This window comes from Chaetodon trifascialis, chromosome 6 (genome assembly GCF_039877785.1).
Source record: "Chaetodon trifascialis isolate fChaTrf1 chromosome 6, fChaTrf1.hap1, whole genome shotgun sequence".
Taxonomy (NCBI): Eukaryota; Metazoa; Chordata; class Actinopteri; order Chaetodontiformes; family Chaetodontidae; genus Chaetodon; species Chaetodon trifascialis.
Window position 1 is genome coordinate 15,022,652 of NC_092061.1, and position 20,453 is coordinate 15,043,104.

General features: G+C 43.6%; 1 protein-coding gene across 1 annotated transcript; it reads right to left on the reverse strand.

Annotated features, from left to right (window-relative positions):
- Nucleotides 1–1,257: 1,257 nt before the first annotated feature.
- Nucleotides 1,258–19,474, reverse strand: hic2 (hypermethylated in cancer 2). The gene is made up of 2 exons (XM_070964811.1): nucleotides 19,146–19,474; nucleotides 1,258–9,156 (listed from the first exon to the last, which is right to left on the reverse strand). The coding sequence occupies exon 2, from the start codon at nucleotides 9,057–9,059 to the stop codon at nucleotides 7,299–7,301; it is 1,761 nt and encodes a 586-aa protein (XP_070820912.1). The 5' UTR covers nucleotides 9,060–9,156; nucleotides 19,146–19,474; the 3' UTR covers nucleotides 1,258–7,298.
- Between the last annotated feature and the right edge of the window lie 979 nt (nucleotides 19,475–20,453).

Consider the following 20,453-nt stretch of genomic DNA (forward strand, 5'->3'; position numbering starts at 1 on the left):
GTATTGTTTAATCGAGTGGTATTTTGTCTTCTCCTGTGCCTCACCCCATAGGTCCATATTTACCAACTGGATGAGCTGCATATCTGTGAGAGACTCTCACGTCAAAGGATTCGCCATTTATTGCAAATGTTTAAACAGTTGGTGGTAAATCCCATCAGCGACGAGGAGTCTGCTGAGAGCTAATCCCTAAACATATAGGATATAGCATCAGGTACAGCACATTAACATGAGTTTGGCAAGATGACACTCAAGCTTCAATGACATGAAGAGGAAGCTGGGGCAGTGGAGAGAGTTGCGCTGCCACCAGCGTTGACATTAGAGAATCAGCAGAGTAGGAGACATTTTATGAAGACTCATGAATTTGACTGGATAATACTGATCACTTGTTAGCAAGCGCATGATGTATCAATAATCCAATGATAGCTGATGTAGATTATCTGATGCAAGCAGTGCTTCAGTGCTGACAGAACTAAGACTACACTCCATTCCTTTAATGCATCTTTTTGTAGTTTGTGCTGCAGCATATTGCTTGTGTGCAACTCACAGAGGGTTTTCTTGTGAGTCAGTGCAGCATCCCTGTGTTCGGCATTTCATGGTTTTTGAGATTTCCCTTTGCCACGTTACAGATTTTTGTTTGTATAAACATGACTACCAATTTTTGACTGTATCTTTTTTTGAGAGTCTTCAAAGGCATTATAAAGCAACTTATGACGAGACCAGAAAATTGTCACTGAACTGCTGGTGCATCAGTGGCAAACAGTAAAACTGAGCTGTGTGGCAACAGGAAATGACTCAAGAATCATGACAACATACGTAAAATACAGGAAACATGTATTAGCAAGTCACACCACCAGTTGACTTGCTTATAATGCAAAACTAACTGAGCAACTCAGTACAACTGTCAAATGCCAAACTGATAACAGAGGGCTCACACACCCTGTTTCCCACTACATAGGTTTCTACGCATTAGGTATTGTCTATGAAGAAAAGTGCCAACAGGTTTTCATTTCACATGAACAAGATACACATGCAAGCCATCTCGCAATACGTGTCACTTTGGCATGTTCACAGAATGTAGACAAATGAAGCCTGAGGCAAACTGCACAGGGTAGCAACACCTGAAACGAATCATGTATGTGACCTGTGAGTCGGAAGACGTTACCTATTAGATATAATCTATGAACAGGATCACTTACAGCAGCACAATGACACAATTGTGAAGGCAAAACTAAGAAAGGTCAAACACATGTTCTGGTTTTCAATCAAGCTTTTAATGAAAAGATCATAAAATAACAGTTTATTTTTCCTCACTGCTGTACATTAAGACTGCAAGGTTGTGAGTGCTGAGGTCAGCTGTATTACACTTTTATGACACTTTGAGTTTGCGAGCCCCATCGCTGTGCACGGCGGTGGCTCTGACCTGAATACGAGCTCTCAGAGGAGTGGAGATAAAACAGGGAGCCCAGCCTGGGTGCTGCCAAAAGCCGCATAAAGGGTCACAGAATCATGCCTCAAATACTGGTGTGTGCATGTTAGCTTGTGTTAAGTCTAGACGGTATGGTATCTGTGTTTGCATGAGCGGAGGTGTACTATATGCATACATGCCAGCAAAAGTGCACCTGGGTGTGTGCACCTTTGCATGTGTAGTGTGTTTGCCAAGGGGGAGGGGTTCATGGCCTTTAATTATTCATCAGCAAAGACCCTACATGTCCATACCAGAGCCTCTCAGCCAACGGATCCTGATACATTATTGAGAGGCTCTTCCTGAAGAAAACAGACCAGAGAGGAAGCTTGATACACCCGCTTCATGGGCAGTTCTACTAATCAACTCTTCAAGTACTATTTTCTTTTTAGCAGCTAGTCTTTCCATTACCGTCGTGCACATCAAGGTGACAGTGTGCCATTGCATTCATAAGCAGATGTGAATGAAATTAAAGGTTACATATGAAAATGAGCTGCTACAAAATCCATTTCCAAAAGCATATTTTGGTTACAGATGGACGGCAAAAAAAAAAAAAAACTATAAATGCTGAGATGTAATGGCAAGATAGCACATTTCTGTAAACACTGAAAGTTTTGAGGTAATTTGGTGTTTTCTGCTTTACTGCACAATGTCACTGGAGGTACAGTAAATACTGATGTGAAATGTAAAATGCAGCACAGTGGAGGATACAGTCACCTGTGCAGTAACATTAAAGAGGGTCAAAGGGCTAAAGCAGGGGGTCAGGTGTATCTGAGATAAAGCAAGGGACAATAAAGCTTAGACATGCTTTAATGGCACTGGAGGCCATTTTGAAACTGGCTTTGGTTTAGTCTGTCGAGGTAAGAAGGAGCATCTCCATAATAACTGGACAGACCAGCCCCTCTACTACACAAAATGCCTGGAGAGGATGGTAACAACCGCACAAGGTGTAACAACAATAATACTAAGAAATGAGATGGAAACTTGAATGCGTAGAGCGGAGTACAGTCTCCCGGCTGCATTTCCTGCTTTGTATATTCATTTTTAAAGCTTTTGTAACACTGCATAATGATATGATACTTTAACAAACATACAGGATCAATGATGAGGTAAGAAGAGAAAGATAAAGAGTAAACCATCAGTTAAATGGGAACTGATATGAGAGCATCTGGGTCTTCCCAGAGGCCTTGAAAAACATACAAAGTGCACTTAGTAAAGCTATCTCACCCAACATTTCTATTCTAAAATCCTCCGATGCTGAACTAACAGACACTAAAACATGAACATCATGAAAAAGAGATGGAAGAAATGGCAAGTGGTTTAAGACAAAAAATGCGACAATAGTCACGAGAACACTACTGTTCGGCGGGGAGAAGTGTTGATAATGTGCATGTTTTCTGCTGTGTGAATGTTTCTTTTTTCTTCTCTAATGGCAGCAGCATGGCAACACCCAGGGAGAGCAAGCTTGAAGATACAGTAGCCTCCTTTCTGCACAGGCAAGTCACAGTGTCCTGCCTGTGTCCACAGACACACACAAGGGGTTAAAGTTCAACACCCCTGGTGTGCAGTCACTCAGTGAGAACTCAAGAGCACATGGGCAAGAAAACACCCATAGTGAATCACATGAAATAAAAACCCTACAGACTGTCAGGTATAACTGAGAAAGAAGATATTAAATGCCATAGACCATTTTCTTTGAGTTGGAAAAAATAAAATCAGTTCTCCCCCCAAAAAAGTCAACTTCACAGATTGTGGTTAATGGCTATGTTTTGTGTCTCATTTTTGATTCTCAGCTTGAAATCCTCAAAACAAAAACAAACAAAACAAAAAAACAAAAAAAAAAGGGGGTCCTGCCTCCACCTCAGTCTCACACACTGAGCATATTCTTTGCAGAGGTGAGGGCAGGACCAGAAATAAATACATTCATCACTGACAATAGACATTTGATAAAAAAAGAACACTGTCAATAAGTGTTTGCACCAACTTTATATGAGGCCCGGCCACCCAGAGGTTTGTGCTGCTTTTACCCACAGAACACAGGCGGCTAAAAGAAAAAAAAATTGTTTCAGAACATCATAAAATCAGAAATACGACAAGAACATTCACAGTTAAGACTACCAGAAAAGCCTGTTTACATGCAGTGAACAAATCAAAGCTACATTCTCCAAATAGGTTTCAAGAAACGCCAGCATAAGAGATGTACCATGTTACTACAACCACCCAAACCATTCCAGCATCACCCACCCACTCCTACATATTCAAAGACCCAATCAGCAGAGGTAGTTCTCAAGTGCATTTGGGTAAACACAGAGACACAAAATTGAGCTAAAGACCCTGGCTAACAATGCCTTTTGATTAATACGTCAAGGACGCACTGCCCACCCCCCATTGCCGAAGTCCCATCTGAAGACAGGCCAGAGGGCAGGGGGATTGGGGCGCAGGGTCACCCCAAAGCCAGCTGGCAGAGGGGGGTGGGGTGCCCCTGAACCACACAGCCCTCCCCTTAATTGAATATGCAGCAGTTCACCCCAGGTTTGACGCTATGCTTTGTTTTGGCAGCAACCTCTGTGGAAAAGCACCTTTAACAAAAAAAAAAAAAAAAAGGAATACACACAAAACCACATCTCTGGCTGGCCGAGCCTCGACTGAGGTCTGTAAACTGTAAAAGTTCATGTAAACAATGAGATAAATACATATGTTTCTTTTTTAGAGCCACACATGGTTCCATAATCATTCAAATGTGCTTTGGTTTAAAAAATAGTTTGTGGATTTTGGGTATGAGCTTTTTTTCTTCTTAGTTCTTTGTACAACTTTGCAACTATTTCTGAACATACTGTGTTACTAACTAAAATGTCGACTTGTTTTGAGCTGCCTCGCCTTTGTCAAGGCTCTTTGTGTTAGTTGAAAAAGTACCCCCCTGTTTGTTTTAAATATGAAATTAGTGTTTTTCTTTCCCCATGATTAAAATACAGAGAAATCGATACAATACTATGTCTTACAAATGTAGCTGAGAGTCTGCATTCACAGATGCAGAACAATCCCTGAAGTATTTGAATAGTAGTAGTACTAGTAGTAATAGTAGTAGTATGGTCACAGTTTGGAGTTCGTGTTTTTTTCTTTTCTTCGTTATGTCAGACAAGCAAGCATTCAAATGCAGCTGCAAAGTCTTTTGCAGAGATGGCTAGAGATCTTGTTGTACAAAAACACCTTTTGCATGACAGACATTATGCTGTACTGCAGTAAGTGCTGACAAGTACAATAACGTTTGAAGGCAATGCATTGTGGACTCCCTCTTAAGCTAGAAGAGGTCACAAGCAACAATGGAGCAGGTGATAAATAGCATGTTTGTGGATGGGGGGGTGGGGAGTGTGAAAAATTCATCGATGTACCATGCAATCACCAAACAGCAACTGCTTAACAGCAAGACACCAACATCCAACATATCCTAGTAACAACTCAGGGAGTCCAGGACGCAGGTACCTTAAAACGGTAGTGATGTTTGTGTAACTGTAGCTGCATCCCTATTATAACAAACATTTCACAGACCGTAACATGAGGACGAAAGAGGAATTAAAAAAAAAAAAAAAAAAAAATCAAGAAGACAGTTAAACCAACATAATAGAGGAATGCCTATACCAAAAACTTGTAGTGAAGGTTCATGCTCCACAGTGAAACTGTTAAGAGTAGATACACTGGACAGGTTTCAGTGAAACCCACAGACAACGGAGGGGGCAGTCCTAACTTATGGTTGCTTATGATGAGGTAAAGCTTTAGAGGTTTAAAATAATTTAAAATCATTTCGTGGTAAAATGGAATACAATCAGAAAGAAAAGGATGCTGCAGGAGACCAATGAGCTGTCCAACTGTCCAGTGCATCTCTGCTTCTCCCTTCTTATTACAAGTTTTCACAAGCCTGGCTCAAAAAACTAACAAGCAACTTGAACTTCACATTAAAATTCTGATTATAATTCCTATCTTTTTTTTCTTTTTCTTTTTTTGGTCTGAACAGAACACATACAATGTCATCAAGTCCTGTTTTTAAAGTCAGGGAATATAAAGTGATAAGGACTCTGGATACAAACAAAACGAAAAAAAAACAAAAAAAAAAACAACAAAAAACCAACAACAACAACAAAAAAAGAAACGTGCTCAGGGAACACGTTTTTAAACTTTACCATTTTCGTTAGGTGGTAAAGCTTACATTATACCGGCCCACCAATCAGCACAAGCTTTCCTTGCAAACCACAAGAACCTTCCTCAGTGTCAGAGTCATTGGCCAAAACTCCATCAAAAGAGTGGATTTCTTTGTCTGGACTTAGAATATAATTCATAATTTGTTTTATACAGCAAAAAGAAATCAAAAGTGAAATAATTTAGTATGCTATATATCTTAAGTACATCTTTTTAAAAACTTTGGTTATGAACTTGTCTAGCAATGTTTGTTAGTTAGCTCTGTTCTCCTCAACATTCATAAGATCTTTGGAACACTATACATCTACACTAACTAACAACTATTTGCTCCAGAAAGGAGGCTACAGTACACTTTGAGGTGGGGCCACACTGAGCAGGGCCCCCAAAAAGCTATATTCGACAAGTTAAAAACAATAGCTAAAAACAACATTAATGTGTAAAATCTATGAGCATTAAAAACCTGTGTTGAGAGATGGGCAGGTTAAAGCATTAGGTGAAGTTACCATAATCTACACACTTTTTACAATTAATTACATTGGAACTTTCAACTAATCAACATAGAGTTCGTAAGAGTAATCAGAGGTAGCGAGGTCACAAGCCTATATAAATAGACTTCTCTTTTTTCTGAGGGGAGGAAAGCTATACAGACAAAAAAAATGTACCCACTGAACATAATGTTCAGTCTGAAACATCCCATCAAACTAAGACCACCCCACCCCAAATCCCTCCCCTCCACAAGAAAAATCCCAAGACCTTCCAGTTTAAACATTCACTGAAACATTACAAGTTCTTTAAGTAAAACAAGTACCTCGAGAGGTTCATCTTTCCAACCAGGACTCATTCCTGGGAGCACTAGCAGGCAAAACAATGAAAATCCTCTCTATATTACTGTGAACAGCTGTAGAGAGAGAGTATTTTTTTGTCTGTAAAACCAAAAATTAATCCAATGTCATCCCACCACAAACCTTCTTTCAGGACTTTCAGTTAAAGCATGGCGATGGTCCCAAACCCAGTTACCCCCTCCTCTTACATAGAGATCCCCATCACCAGCATAACAAAGGATATAAAGCTGTCAGGGTAGAAATAATCTTTCTGTTGAATTATTGCCAGTATTGTTTGCACGGGTTTTTGGTCAAAATAGCATTGGAGTACAGAGGGGACTCTGGAGTTAATCAGTTTGAGGAACACTCTGAAGAACTCAGACTCAATGCTCAAAGGTAGAAGATAGAAAGGCTGCTGAGGGGTATGAGGTGAGGGGGCTTGACATTATATCAGCGCCCACATTCACATTTGACAGACTTGCAACGCAGACCAGAAGTCATGCCACTCCACCATGGCTTTGTGACTTTGGAGAGAGACAGGAGCAATTGTCCCTCTTGAACTCCTGAGAGGTGAGCAGACGTCGCTTGATATAAATGATGACATGATCCTTGCATCAACAAGATCCCACCGTCACCAAGAGCCCACTGTGGCTAACAGCTACATCATTCACTTAGCCAGGGCGTCGTAAACCGGAATCAATATGTTGAACTGTGTGTGTCTGCAGGTGAATGTGTACATGTGCGTTTCTTTGCTGTTGAGATGGAAAAAAGGTAGGGAAATGTTTTTTCTTTCTTTTCCCAGAGTTCTTTGGCTTGATGCATTTCTAAGAGGGTGAGGTGTGCATTCTCAGGTGACTGATGAGGTTGCGCTGCTGGGTGAACTTCCCCCCGCATAGCTGGCATTCATACGGCTTCTCCCCAGAGTGGACACGCATGTGCTCTGTCAGACGGTACTGGCGTGTGAAGCGCATGCCACACTCTTCACATGCAAACGGCTTGAGGCCAAGGTGGCTACGCATGTGGCGAGTCATGGTGCCCCTCTGGGTGAACATTTTGCCACAGATGTTGCAGGGGAAAGGCCTTGTCAGCCAATGGCTCTTTTCATGTTGTCTCAGTGTCGCTGGGTCTTTGTAGCTCTTACTGCAGACTGTACACTTGAACGGACGCGTTTCAGAGCCAAAGGTGGAGGGACCGACAGGGGCAGAGAGGTCCTCTGCCTCCTCCTCGTCTTCCTCTTTCACAAAGGTCCCTCCCTCCTCTTTGATGTAGAGCTCATCCTCAGTGTGTGTCTCCACGTGAGCATTGAGCTGCTCAGAACTGGGGAAGCCCTTACCACAGGGAATGCACACATAGAGGTTGTCTCCGAATGCTGGCTCAAAACCCTCCTGCCGGTACACGTAGTTGGCGCTGGGTCCCCCTCCAGTTCCCCCTCCACCTCCCGCGCTCTCTCCGTCACTTTGCCCGCTCTCGTCACTGTGGTCCTGGCCATTCTCTCCTCCTTCTTCCTCATCTTTACACTGGAAGGATTGGTCAGAGGTGAAGCTGCTACCACTGCCCCCTCCAACGCCAGAGGAGCGGCCATCTTTAGGACCCACAATCACCCCATTAACCAGGGGCCTGTCATGATCTTCAGACTTCAACCCTGACGCCTCTCTCTTAGGCCATTCATTCTTGCGAGAACCCTGCCGGGATTTCTTTTGAGGTGGGGGGCCATCAGGCTGGTTTTGGGTTTCCTCTGAGGCTTTAGAGGAGGAGTTGAGCTCCATGGTCTCTGAGCCACAGGTGTCTACACCTGGTAGGGTGGTAGAGGAGTCATCCAGTGAGGCACTGTTGGTTGTGGATACTGAGGCAGATTGAGGGGATTCTTGGGAGTTGCTGTGTGGGCTGAGGGCATCAGTGGCTGTGCCTGCAGAAGGAGGGCTCTTCTTGGACAGGTCTAGTCCAAGGTCTGGCTCCCCAGCACTTCCTCCACTGCTTAGGTTACCATTACTGCTGCCATTCCCCCCGTTCACATTCCTCCCAGAGCTGCCGACAAACATTTCGTCGTCTGAGAGCTTGTCCCGAAGGCCTTCATCTGGCTGTGGCTGGTCGGCGTCGGAAGGGGTCGGAGGATAGTGGTTGTTGGGGCCAGCAGGGGTTGAAGAGGAAAGGCGCTGGTTGTTGAGGCGTAAGCGGCTATGGGGTCCTGGAGTGGAGGGTTTACCTGGCAGGGGTTTCCCACCATTGCGCTTGAGCTTCTTTCTGCACAGAGCAGCGAGGTCATGGAGCTGGAGGTAGCTGGCTGCGGTTAAGAGGGCACTGAAGTTCTGCTCACTGCTCTGGTCTGACGAGGACAGGAGCTTCCCAGTGTAGATGAAGTCCAGAACTTGTCTGAACACAGAGGGGTTAACCATCTCTGTGTCGAGGTTAATGAGGTTATCATGGAGGACCAAAGATTTAAAGTAGATGCTGCTTGCTGCCAGGATGTTCTTGTGGGCGCGGAAGAGCGCATTCTCCACCACAATGATGACATCACAGAGGAAGCCCTTGGCTCTCTGCTGGTTGAGTTGCAGCAGCAGTTGTTTGGCATGATTTGGCAGTTCCATTTCCACCTTCCTTCTTTCCTTGTCTCGACTCACTCGATCTCTCTCTGTCTCTCTCTCGCTCTCGCTCTCTCTCTTCCTACACGAGCACCACCTGAAGCTGAAAGGAAAAAGAAAAAGGTAGTTAGTTTTACAATGTCGGCATGAAGAAGCACAAGGCTAACACATGACAAAGGACAGGTTGTTCAATATTGTCTGTACGACATGGAAGAAGTGTAGTGGCCTTCAACAGAAAGGACAAACCGTTTCCAAATGTGTGATTAACGTTTGCAGTGTACAAGAATAACTAAAAAATGGTGAACTGAGCAGTATCTGATGGATAATTGCAGCATCCACAGGCCTGTTGGCAAAACAGAGCTTGTGCTACGCCGAAGCAATTCTGTCTTGTGCAAATTTGACTTAATTTCTACACTACTGCAGTCTTAATTGGATTAAAATTTGAATATAGGTTTAAAAAACTGACAGTCACATGTCTGACACATCTAACAATTGAACTGTGTGTTATGACTCGCACTATGAGTACACTCTAAGCTTTTAGCTCTCACAGGGACATTAGCAAATGTTAGCACACCGTGCCACATAATCACATGGCAGCTTAGAAACTGGAACCCTTCCTTCCCTCTCATCTTCCTTTTTAAACAAATTGCTATTCTATATGGATCAAGTTCTGATTGTATACATTGACACGGTTCTGGCACAAAAGCCAAAGGGGTGGAGGAGAAAAAAGGGTAAAGTAACGACTTTTCTAAGGTGCCTCCCCTCAGCTTCTCTTCCCTATCTATGCGGAGTAACTCTAGTTTCGGTGGGGTGCCCTCTTTGGAAACTCGGCTCACTCCAGTCTCCATTAGGTCATGGTAATGTCAGCCCTGCCCTATTGTCTGGGGGTGGGGGTCGGTGGCACAGCAGGGCCGGGGGGAGGGATTAGGTGTCACCTGAGCAGGTAAAACTACACAGGAGCTAGGGCAGAAGGGGGGCAGGGGTGGGGGAAGGTGTGGCTCAAAGACAAGGACGCCAACACCTGATCCTCCAGAGAGGCCCTCATTTATGGAATTAGGACAGATGAATCTCATTCACTGCTAAACTACATACTGATGACCTATTACACACCACAGTGCCCTACTTCTAGTCTAACACTGAAAACACAAATTTTGATTAAGAAATTTATTGCAATAGATGCAAAGAGCCTCCATAGCTACGGTGTGATGGTAACAATAGTAGCGTGCTTCAGTTGAAGCAGAAGGGTCCGTCCTTTGCTCATGTTTAGCATGAAAGCCCTGCACATGCTGGGAAAACAGACACACATCTTTAATGCCCCTGATCAGAGCAGGGTATACCGTATTAGAGGAGATTACACAGTAATGCAGAGAAATGCTTAACTCAAGCCGTAAATACATGTGAAAATGTGCCATTTCAACACAGTGCCAATGTAGAGATTTACTCAACATCATGTTTCATAATATGCAGGAGGGAAAAAGGGAGTGGTTCTTAAACTGAGCTCAAGTGCCAGAAGTGCCAAGCCTGAGTGCAAAGACACATGACTGAAAATCAAAATCCCCAGTGCAATAAGGGTTCATCTGAAGGCTCTGCATCAGTTCAGCATCACCACAAATTTAGTTTAATCTCTTCCTCTAAACAATCAATTCAGTTTCAAGAAGTCAAGTTTTAGCCAGCTTGTGTTGGATCTGTATTCATCATAAAGGAATCTGAAATTTGCAGCACAATAATGGCATGCTGCATCACAGCAATCTGAAGAAAAGCCTTGAATATACCTAGAGTTAAGCTCTGCAATCACAACACAGACATTGATGACAAACTAACACAAATAAAAAGGCACAAACTGCTGCTGAAGAAAGTGACAACACGTGGAGGCAATTTGACAACACAGTTATTTCTATAACAGGCGACACAGAGCATCGTGCATGAACAACAATGTGAAAATTGTAAACTGGAGATGGCTGGCTCATGCATCAAAGCCAACAGCTCTGTTGGAACAGTCAGGCTAGCTGATACAATCAGCTGGAGTGATCATTACTCCCAGGTCCAGGCCTGGGCTTGCCTCCTCTGCTTTGACACTTCTTCTCATGGTCTTCTTCCCCTCCCCCGTCTTTCCTCTGCTCTTCTCCTCCCACCCTCACCAGCCTCTCACTGGGCATGTAGACACATCCCAGGAACAGTTCACTGGCCCCTGTGTGAATTATAATGAGCTATTCTGGAATACATAACCCAGATCTGCAGTTAATCGCAGAATGCGTTACAGAGGTGTACAGCACTCAACCCTGCAGGCAGTAATGGAGAAGAGGGCTGCTGGAGAAAGAAGGGCCTCTGCTATGATGCCAGCCAGGAAGCCATATATCAGTCAAGTCTCTCTTAACATACACACACACCTCTGCAGGCTTTATGGGGGGGAGATTCAAGAGGCTTTTCCAGCAGACCGACATAAAAAGGGGGCTGGGCTCAGAGTAGAGAAGACAGCTCAGGAGAAAAAAAAAAAAAGAAAGAGCCCTCCCCAACCCCCTCCTCCTCTCATCCCTCGTTCCCTCTCTCTCTCTCCTCCCCCCATCACCCACACAGCTACCCTCTCCCCCTGGCCCCTCCAGTGCTGTGCTGTGCCGGCTGGATTCCAGGGAGCTGCTAATGGATTACGGCTGATCTATATGCAGCTAGGGTGGGACACGTGTAGGCCCAGCTCCCTTCCAATGGTGCTGCCCAGGAAAGCTGGCTTAATACCACAGGGGACAGATAGGCCTGCACCATCATGGCACCTTCTGCGAGTGCATGGAGCTCTTTGCAGTTTGTAGAAACATTGTCAAAACCACATCTAAGCCGTGTTCTGTTACAGCATCACAGCCTCTCAGTTGTGGTGTAAAGTCAGGGATGGATGAACGATTCGAAAGCTGACCCTACCAAAACAGCTTGAACGATGTTTCCAGTATGCAGCATGACTGGTTCATATGCATAATGTTACATAATTGGCGAGCAGCACTTCCTGCAGGGTTGGATCCCTGTGTTTGTAAGCCATCTGCACAGGTCGGCAGGGAGGTTGAAAGATGGCAAGATAGCTGGTCAGAAAGGTTGTGAGAAACAATACTTGCTCTGACCAAATATGGCAGCTCTGGGCTTGGACTGCAGACCAGGGTAGATGTTGCCCTTCAAGCACAGGCACAGATCAGCTTACCTTGCCTGCAGTGTTAACCTTTTCAAAAACTGGCTGCGGCTTAATGATAGAGGGGCAAACCTCATTTTAAAAACACAGCACCCTACAGCTTAGCCTCAACCTTGACTTGTTTCAGGAGCCTACTGATGAGGCCGTGAGCAGACAGGGATGTTTACAGACTCGACAGACACGATCAGGAGAACATATCCGTGTGTTGATTTGAGACTGAAAACTAGTGAGCATCAAAGTGCCCCCAGCAGTGAATTAATGTCAGTCTGCTCTCAATTAAACTGGTTACACCAGAGATCTGGATGATCTGGTTTGACTTAATTTACTGCTGCCTGTCATTGCATCCTTTTTCCAAGGAGTCTATGGATTAAACAGTGAGCTGGTGAACCTTTTAGAGTCATGTTCATGAAGTGAAGGTGACTGAGCGAGCAGTGGGCTGTGCCACTAATCTCCTGAACTGAGGGTAGAGAGCCAGGAGCGAGGGCAGAGGTGAGGCAAAGTCCTGTGGCGCAATAGCAAAACACACCCTACTACTGTGAAAGGTCATCTGCTAGCAACCAATAGAAAACAAGACCGAGCTGGATTTTAAAAACATATTTAACCGAGGCTTTATCGCAGGGTTATCTTTCACAGCAATTCTTTTAAACAATATACAGTCGTGACTTTGTTCAGCTGTGGAGATGGTCACATTGTGCCGGGGAAGGTGGGCAGAAGAGACAAATGTGAGAGGAAAGACTGTTTGAAGCAGAGAGAGCCAATCATACACACGGGCAAAAGGCCTCCCTGCGTGCGTGCACTCACAGAGACAGTGCTCTTAAACACATGCACACAGCACACACTTAAATACACACACACACCCAGAGTATTGCTGGTGGGCAGAGGGAGTGGGGGAGGGGTTAGGGGGATGGTACAAAGCCAGTTTGAAATACAAACACCGAGCAACCACCTCTGAGCCATTTCAACATGGCTGCCGCTGCTGCGTGGGTAAGGTTGATCCATGCAGGACTCATGGGTACTGCAATTATCTGAGTTTCGGTTCTCTCGTGAGTGAAAGGACAGCTCACAAAGCAAAGAGGAAATTAAACAGAACAGCTATTCGGCTTCCCATTCTACTCGTTCCTTTTCACCTGTGTACTACCCACTGCATCAGAGGGAAGGCCATAAACCTATCGAGCTCAGTTTAGAAACTTAAGTCCACAGGTAGTGCGTTTTATATGCTCACACAAAAAAATACATTACTGGCGCAAATCAGGTAACGACAGGAAATTGGAGAGTTTGTTACACACAGCAGAAACAGGGTGACTGTAAAACCTGCACCTACATGCGGGCGGTCAGGGAGTAATTTCCACTCTATGACATTTCTTGTACATTAGTGATGGAGAAGCTTTCCTTTGGTTTGTGCAGTGCATGTTTTTCAAGTAGTCAGTTCAACAGTTCAAAGGAGCTCAATTATATCAGGTTTAATCTGAAAGCAGTCATGCTTTTTTCATTCTGCCACACTGTGGCCCTGCTTTGCCGGTCTGAAGTCTTTGTCATGAACATGCACACAAGCCGAAACCCCTTTAGAAATCCAGTTAACTGTATACACGACAAAGAAATCAGGTTTCTCCAGTTGAAATCTAGCAGTATTAACCAGGTTTTTCTTGATCCCTTACCTCATTTCATGAAACCTGGTCTCTTATTTCCATAATTTAATAATAAATTAATAAATCATTTTGCTGCAAAACAGAATCTAGCTAAGCTAAGTGCATGTAAATGTAGTGAGCGACCAGTGTCTCCTTAGGAGAGATGATCAAACAGAAAAAAAAGATAATAAAAAAACTTAATCTAAAACTTAGTGCATTCATTCACATGACATACCAAGGTACTGTTGACTTTCTGCAGTAACATGATTTATGAAACATTATGGAAACAAGAAACTGGGTTTCATTAAATGGGATAAGCGATTGAGGAAAGTCAACAGTACTTAAGGTAAATTATGCGTATGTCTGTAAATGCACTGAGCATGACCCAATGTGCCATTAAGAGAAATAAGCAATGGTAGAAAAAGAAGCTTAATCCAAGTCTAAATGCAATCAAATCCTTTACACTGATATTCTAAACAAGATATAACCTTGTATTGAATGTTGTAAACTAGGTGCAGTGCTGTGTTTATTGCAGAACTGTGGTGTGGTGCCATGGAGAGCAGAATGTGCAAGGTGGTTGCCCCCTCAGAGGCTGAAATAATAAGTGAAATCTTTGCTTGGAAATAAAAAACGTGCCTGAACTCGTGTCTCCATGGCAAATGGTTGAATAGCTCTGATGCAGAGCATATGCAGGAATTCTGGACACTGATCCAATTCTAGTTATAATCTCTTCAGAAAAGCTGCAGGGGGGACGCCCTGCTGTACAAAAGCTCAAAAACATTAAGACAGGAGGTAAAGGCTGATTTGTCAAGTCTGAGACATGAATTTCTGCAGAATTGTTGGATACAAATGCTAGAGAACAGGTGCATGACCCCTGTGCTACATGGCTGAAGGGGGAAGTACATGAATTACAGTGTCCCTACCGCAGTCTTGGCACAAACCTTTCCAATTAAGACTGATTTTCTCTCGGGCAGTTCAGCCATGTTGCAGACAAACAAGTCCTGCCCAGGGTGCAGCGGAATGAAAAGAGCCCTGTCCGTTTCATCACAGGAGGGGGCAATGGTTGCTGTGTACCCCTGTGCCAGCGCTGTGCAGCAAGGAAAGAAAAGGCAAGACTTTCTGTCTCACACACACGCACAAACCCTCCTGCATGTGCACAACTCAGCCTGTAATCAGACCCATCTATTTGTGGGAGGATTCGTAGAATTCTCTTAAAAAAAATAACACCTGTCCAGATGACAAGCAGGGCGTTAAGACCAGTGAAAACAAGAAGAAAGATTTTTCCCGTCATATGATAAAGCTGCAGCTTGTTTTGAACTTAGCGGGTCACCAATGAATTTGTTCTGTGGTGTGCATGTCAGCAACAGGTAAAACTAGACACTGAAGCCACAGTCAAGTCTGTAAGGGACTAACAGGTATACAATTATACTCTCTCATGTGTGCAATAATATTACACATGCTTAAAACTTTGTCAACTGTACAATAAAACAGTGGCAGAGAAGGGCAGAGTGTCAGTTTTAAGGATGGCTACAGGTATGAGTGCATCTGCAGGGGTCAGCAGTCATGTGTACAAAGACAAAAGTTCAGTAACGCTCTCATAAAATATTCATCCTCTGCTTCTCTGGTTTGATTTTGTGAGAGGGTCTTATGGAGAGTTCACCTTTTTTATTGTTTTCTAAAGTCAAACATGTCTAAAAACAAGTCATTAGGGCTTCATGTGTGGAGATTGATGAGAAAAAGTTATTTAAGTTAATTAACTTTAAACCTTTAACTCAATATAGTGTGTAACCTTAACTTTCAAGAACTTGGAAGCACTAAAATAATAATAATTCACTGCACGCTATATGTGACTTATCTGCAGCTTAGGGTTTGACAGCATTTTATTGCAATTCAAATTGAGTGTTAAATCTGTTTATTAGAGCTAAATCCTTTCAAATGTTTCCAAAAATATATCTTACTTTGCCTTCTTGAATTTTTGGCAAAAAAAGCATGCAGATGCATACAGATGACATATTTGCTATTAAGTTAAATGACCGAATGTGTGTTATTTGTTTAAAAAAAAAAAAAAAGAAAGAAAAAAATGTCAGACTGAGATTAACAAATGGAGATATTTAAGCAAATCTAAAATAAAAATGTTGGGGCTCTTTCAAAAGACAGCAAAGAGTTACAACTACTGTCTCTGTGCCATGGGTTTATATATGAGAGCGTCAATGCTCTCGGTCCTCCATCGTGTGTTGTGCCTCAGTTGCTGCATCCAAAGTGCCCCCTGGAGAAATTAAAGACCAAAATGAACACGGACACTTCAAATCGAGGCTACCAGCAATACTGGCTAGCCACTGGCACATGCTACATCTGAATATGCACCCTTACCAAAAGTGAAGCAATCACCCACATTGCTAATAAGTGAACATAATGATTGGTATGATAAAGTGACCTCTGTCTTGAGAGAATGAACTTTGTTGATGAGATAAACCCCCAACCTCTTCCCTACTGGCAGATCCACATGACCTGGAGCCTAATGCTTTGGCTAAGGACAGAGGGCATGTTGGGTAAGGAGAGATTCTGTATGGTCCAAGGTTTTACCCCCCCCCCCCCCCCCTTTCTCCTCCTCCTCCTCCTCCTCCTCCTCCTCCTCCTCCAGCCTTTAAACACTGCATAACCTTCTGGCTATCAGCACTACATTCCACAGACTGTTTCTTCTTCTTAGAGAACAACAACAACCCTGCCCTGAGGTGCTAGCCACTCAGCGAACCGAACTGCCCTCAAACAGGCAGCACAGAACACAAGAGACAGATCCATATAGATACGACAGCCTAGCACAATCTATAAGTCCTCGTCTAACATGTCAGCAGAACATATAGCCTAAGTAGCCTTACTGCGTTGTGCTGCCCACACACGCAGCTGTAAGCCATGATCACCGTGTACACAGGATACTGTGCGTGTGTTGAGAAGGGGAAGGGACAAGGAGGGTGAGGCAAGACCAACCGGCCGATCATGAGGATCATGAGGCGCACACATGGGCCTCAAATTACCCTTCAGGCCCCACTTTGCAGTCCATAATAATCAATGAAACTAGTCACACTGATCAGTTGACTTGACTATTTTAATGGCCTGAATTAACTTGTTTCACACTTACTACATGCACCTACTTATAATGTATTTTTGACCACAGCTACAATATACAGATGGTTAGGTTTGGCAATAGACTAAAAGAGGAGAGGTTAATTAAAATAAAACATGATATCCCCACTCAGCAGTTCAGAATTTCTGCAAGCTTGTATATGAGAGACCATCTAGAAAATAATGAGATTACAGAACTAAACACTGTCAGTCTTCAAATATTGCCATCGGTCTAGCCAGGAGCCTTATTGCAGCTTTACAAGCCCCATCCTGTTCGATTACGTGTAGAAAGTGTTTTGACTGTATTGCTGGAAAGCACAATTCAGCTAATTGTTCAAGCAAATTTTAAGCTGGCAGGCAGATCAGCTGCACACTTTACTGCACTTCTGTGAGGGCGTAACCAGCCAAAACACAGTCCTGTGTTCATATTATAGGCTAGAGGATAAGAGGTTGGGAAAACAGACAGATTTACCTTCACATTGCTCAAATGTTGAGACTAAAACTTTCCTGCGACAAGAGTCTGGAAATGTCTCATGTTTAGAAAACAGTGAAACTTTGCATCTTTGCCTACCTCAAATGAGTTTACGCCAATAACTGCTCCGAATGTATTCAATCTAATAAAGACGCATACAAGACTGTGCAAAACCATATGCCATGCACGACGAGAATCACCAAAACCTGCAAATCTACATGTTATGGACAGAGCAGACTGCTAGTGGAGCGGCACATTCAATACAAAAACTGGCTGTTTTTACTATTATTATACTGTCACATGCACTGTCAGCATGTGTAACAGGTACACCAGTTAACCCTAAAATACAACAGAAGTACACCATGTGTACTCTCATTTTTTTAAAGTTGAAACTACACAATGTAAAACAGACCTGCAGTGGAAATATTTTACAGAGCTAAACATTAGGTTATACAAGAAAAGCAGCAGCCAGTCAAGAGAACTCACATTATTGACATTCCTGTGCCCTATTATCTCCATGCCCCTTGGTACTTTAACAACACTTAATCACCTGAGCTGCCTTCACACCTCAGCACATACATTGTTTTATTAGTTATTAAAACATCTGTGGTTGGCCTGAATGAAGAGTTTAATAACTAAATATTCAGCAGCACTTTTATTTATTTGTTTATTTATTGGGTTTATCACAACGATAACTTACGCCCGGAAATCCATAGCGTGCAACACTGTCTCTCTACAGCACCGTAGTTTTTGGTCACAGTGTAATGTTACATCCACACTGTAGCCGATCACAAAGATGGTCGATGTAGTCCAGTAGCCCACCTACAGGCTATAGAGACATACACAGCCCCTGCATCGAGAGAATTCACGTTTTGCAAGACACAGTTTTAAAGCAAAAAATAGCCGCGCCTACATCACACCGGGTATATTTGTGAGTCAATCCTGTTAAATCATTTTTAATTAGCCCTCCTAAGACCAATGTGGCTTAACCTACATATAAACAATGCAGGTTACACTCTGTATGACTGTAACATCTCTGATTATCAGGATGATTGCGCAAAGCACCGTGCGTAAAAGCCACAGAATCAGCCCTGTTGCATTTATCACATTAAGTGCAATTTACTGCCATTTAGAAGAGAAAAATAAGTAACTGTTGTGATTACCAGAGCATGATAGATGTAAATGAAAGCTTCTGCTCATGACTCCATTCTGGTAAACAATTCATTCAACATAGTGGGCGATAAAACAGAAAAATGCACGCCAAGTGTGGAAACGTTTCGGTATTTGGATGAAGCGCTGCGGCGAGCCGTTTGTGGATCCTTTCTGTCGCCTAACGTGCTTTGCCAGCCTGGTAAATCTTTGGTACACACACGTCCTGTGGGGCATCTCGTATAAGCCCACGAAGCCAAAAATAAACGCCACATCATTTGCAAACAATTTCTCTTGCGGTTTCGAGCAGAAGCCGCGATAAGCTCGCACAAATGAAGTGGGATCTCTCGGCTTGCCAGGCAGGCTGGTAGAGCCAGAATAGGCACCAACGGAGCCCCTTTTTGTTGGCACGCCGTGGAAAAAAACACCACCGTAACGCCGAAAACCCTTGCGATCCTTGCAGCGGCTGCGAGAAAAACGATCCGATCTAAGCAGGCACGAAAGCGGCCCCGTTACGCATTTACAATCCATCTCGGAGAGAAAGAAATTCTTTTAAATACCTTCTTACATCGGTAGGGTCGTTCTCAAGCGTTCTTTACCATCCTCTTGCTCATCTCACAGCCTTCGGGACGCCATGTTGCAAGCTTATGACGTTAGGCTTCCTCACCCCTGACCCACATTTGAATAGGAACCAGCCCAGAGTGCAGCAGAGAAAACATCCCACTGTGGGAGGGTTTGGCCACTTTCTCAGCCCCGGACCCCTGGCAACTTTACCTGCAAGATGGCAGGGAGAGAGAGAGAAAGACAGAGGGAGGGATATGCCGCGTTCACTCTGTGGTTCAGGCCTTGTTCTCTCAGCAGCACGACTCAGCCATGGTCCTATACTGCTGAATGCAGGTCTGCGCTGCAAAAAATGTCTGACTTGACAAGTTGTTTTGGGTAATGTTCAGGCCTGATTCTACCAAATTCAAATCGTTTGTCGTGAGGGTGTGGGCGAAAGAAACTCGCAAGTTTCGAGTGCAGTTTCATCTGAATGCAATTAAAAACAAGTGCCAGAAGGGCGTGTTTTGAAATAAAGTTGGAAAGTTAATGACACGGGATTTTAAGTATCATGATGGAAGCTGTTTTATTAAGATTTGTATCGCAAGGAAATAAAGTTATGGTTGTGTGACATCACCAGGTTTACGTTTAAAAAGATTGTTGCACTGGTGCAGAGTAAGTAACTTGACACTTTTTGCAGTGTACACTATGTTACACTGCAAGCTCAGGGGTCTTCAGTTGTAGACCATGCAGACTCAGAATGCGATGTAGTTAACGTACTCACTGCAGTCACCACAGAAAACTGCATCCGCACACTTTAATCTGAAATCAGCTGTTAGCTGGACTTTCAATAATAATTGCAATGTGAGACTTCAAATTTAAATTCAAAGCCACAACGGAGATAAAGATAAATGGTGGCCATATTATTTAGAAATACCAGCAGAATGGAAAAGAGGGATGGCTGTGGTTCAGAAATTGGGCACCAGATGCACGGAAGTGTGGCGGTCTATTGGCTCCTCCTTCTCGCACAGAGGACCCTGACCAGCCCTCAGCCAATGGAAACAGGATACAACCTACTGATGGGTCTCACCTACATTCCATTTATAGGGTCTCTATCATTGGAATTACTTTGATGATGATGATGATGATATTGATGATGAAGAATATACATGCCAATCGCCTGCGAGCTGCTGCAGAGACACATGGATCCGGACACTGTACCAGTTTAATCTGCCATGCTTTATACTTATGGTTCACATTTCATAGATGGCGAAGTGACGGTGCTGTGTTGAAGTGCTCTTCTGACACTCTGCGGTTGCCGCGGAAAC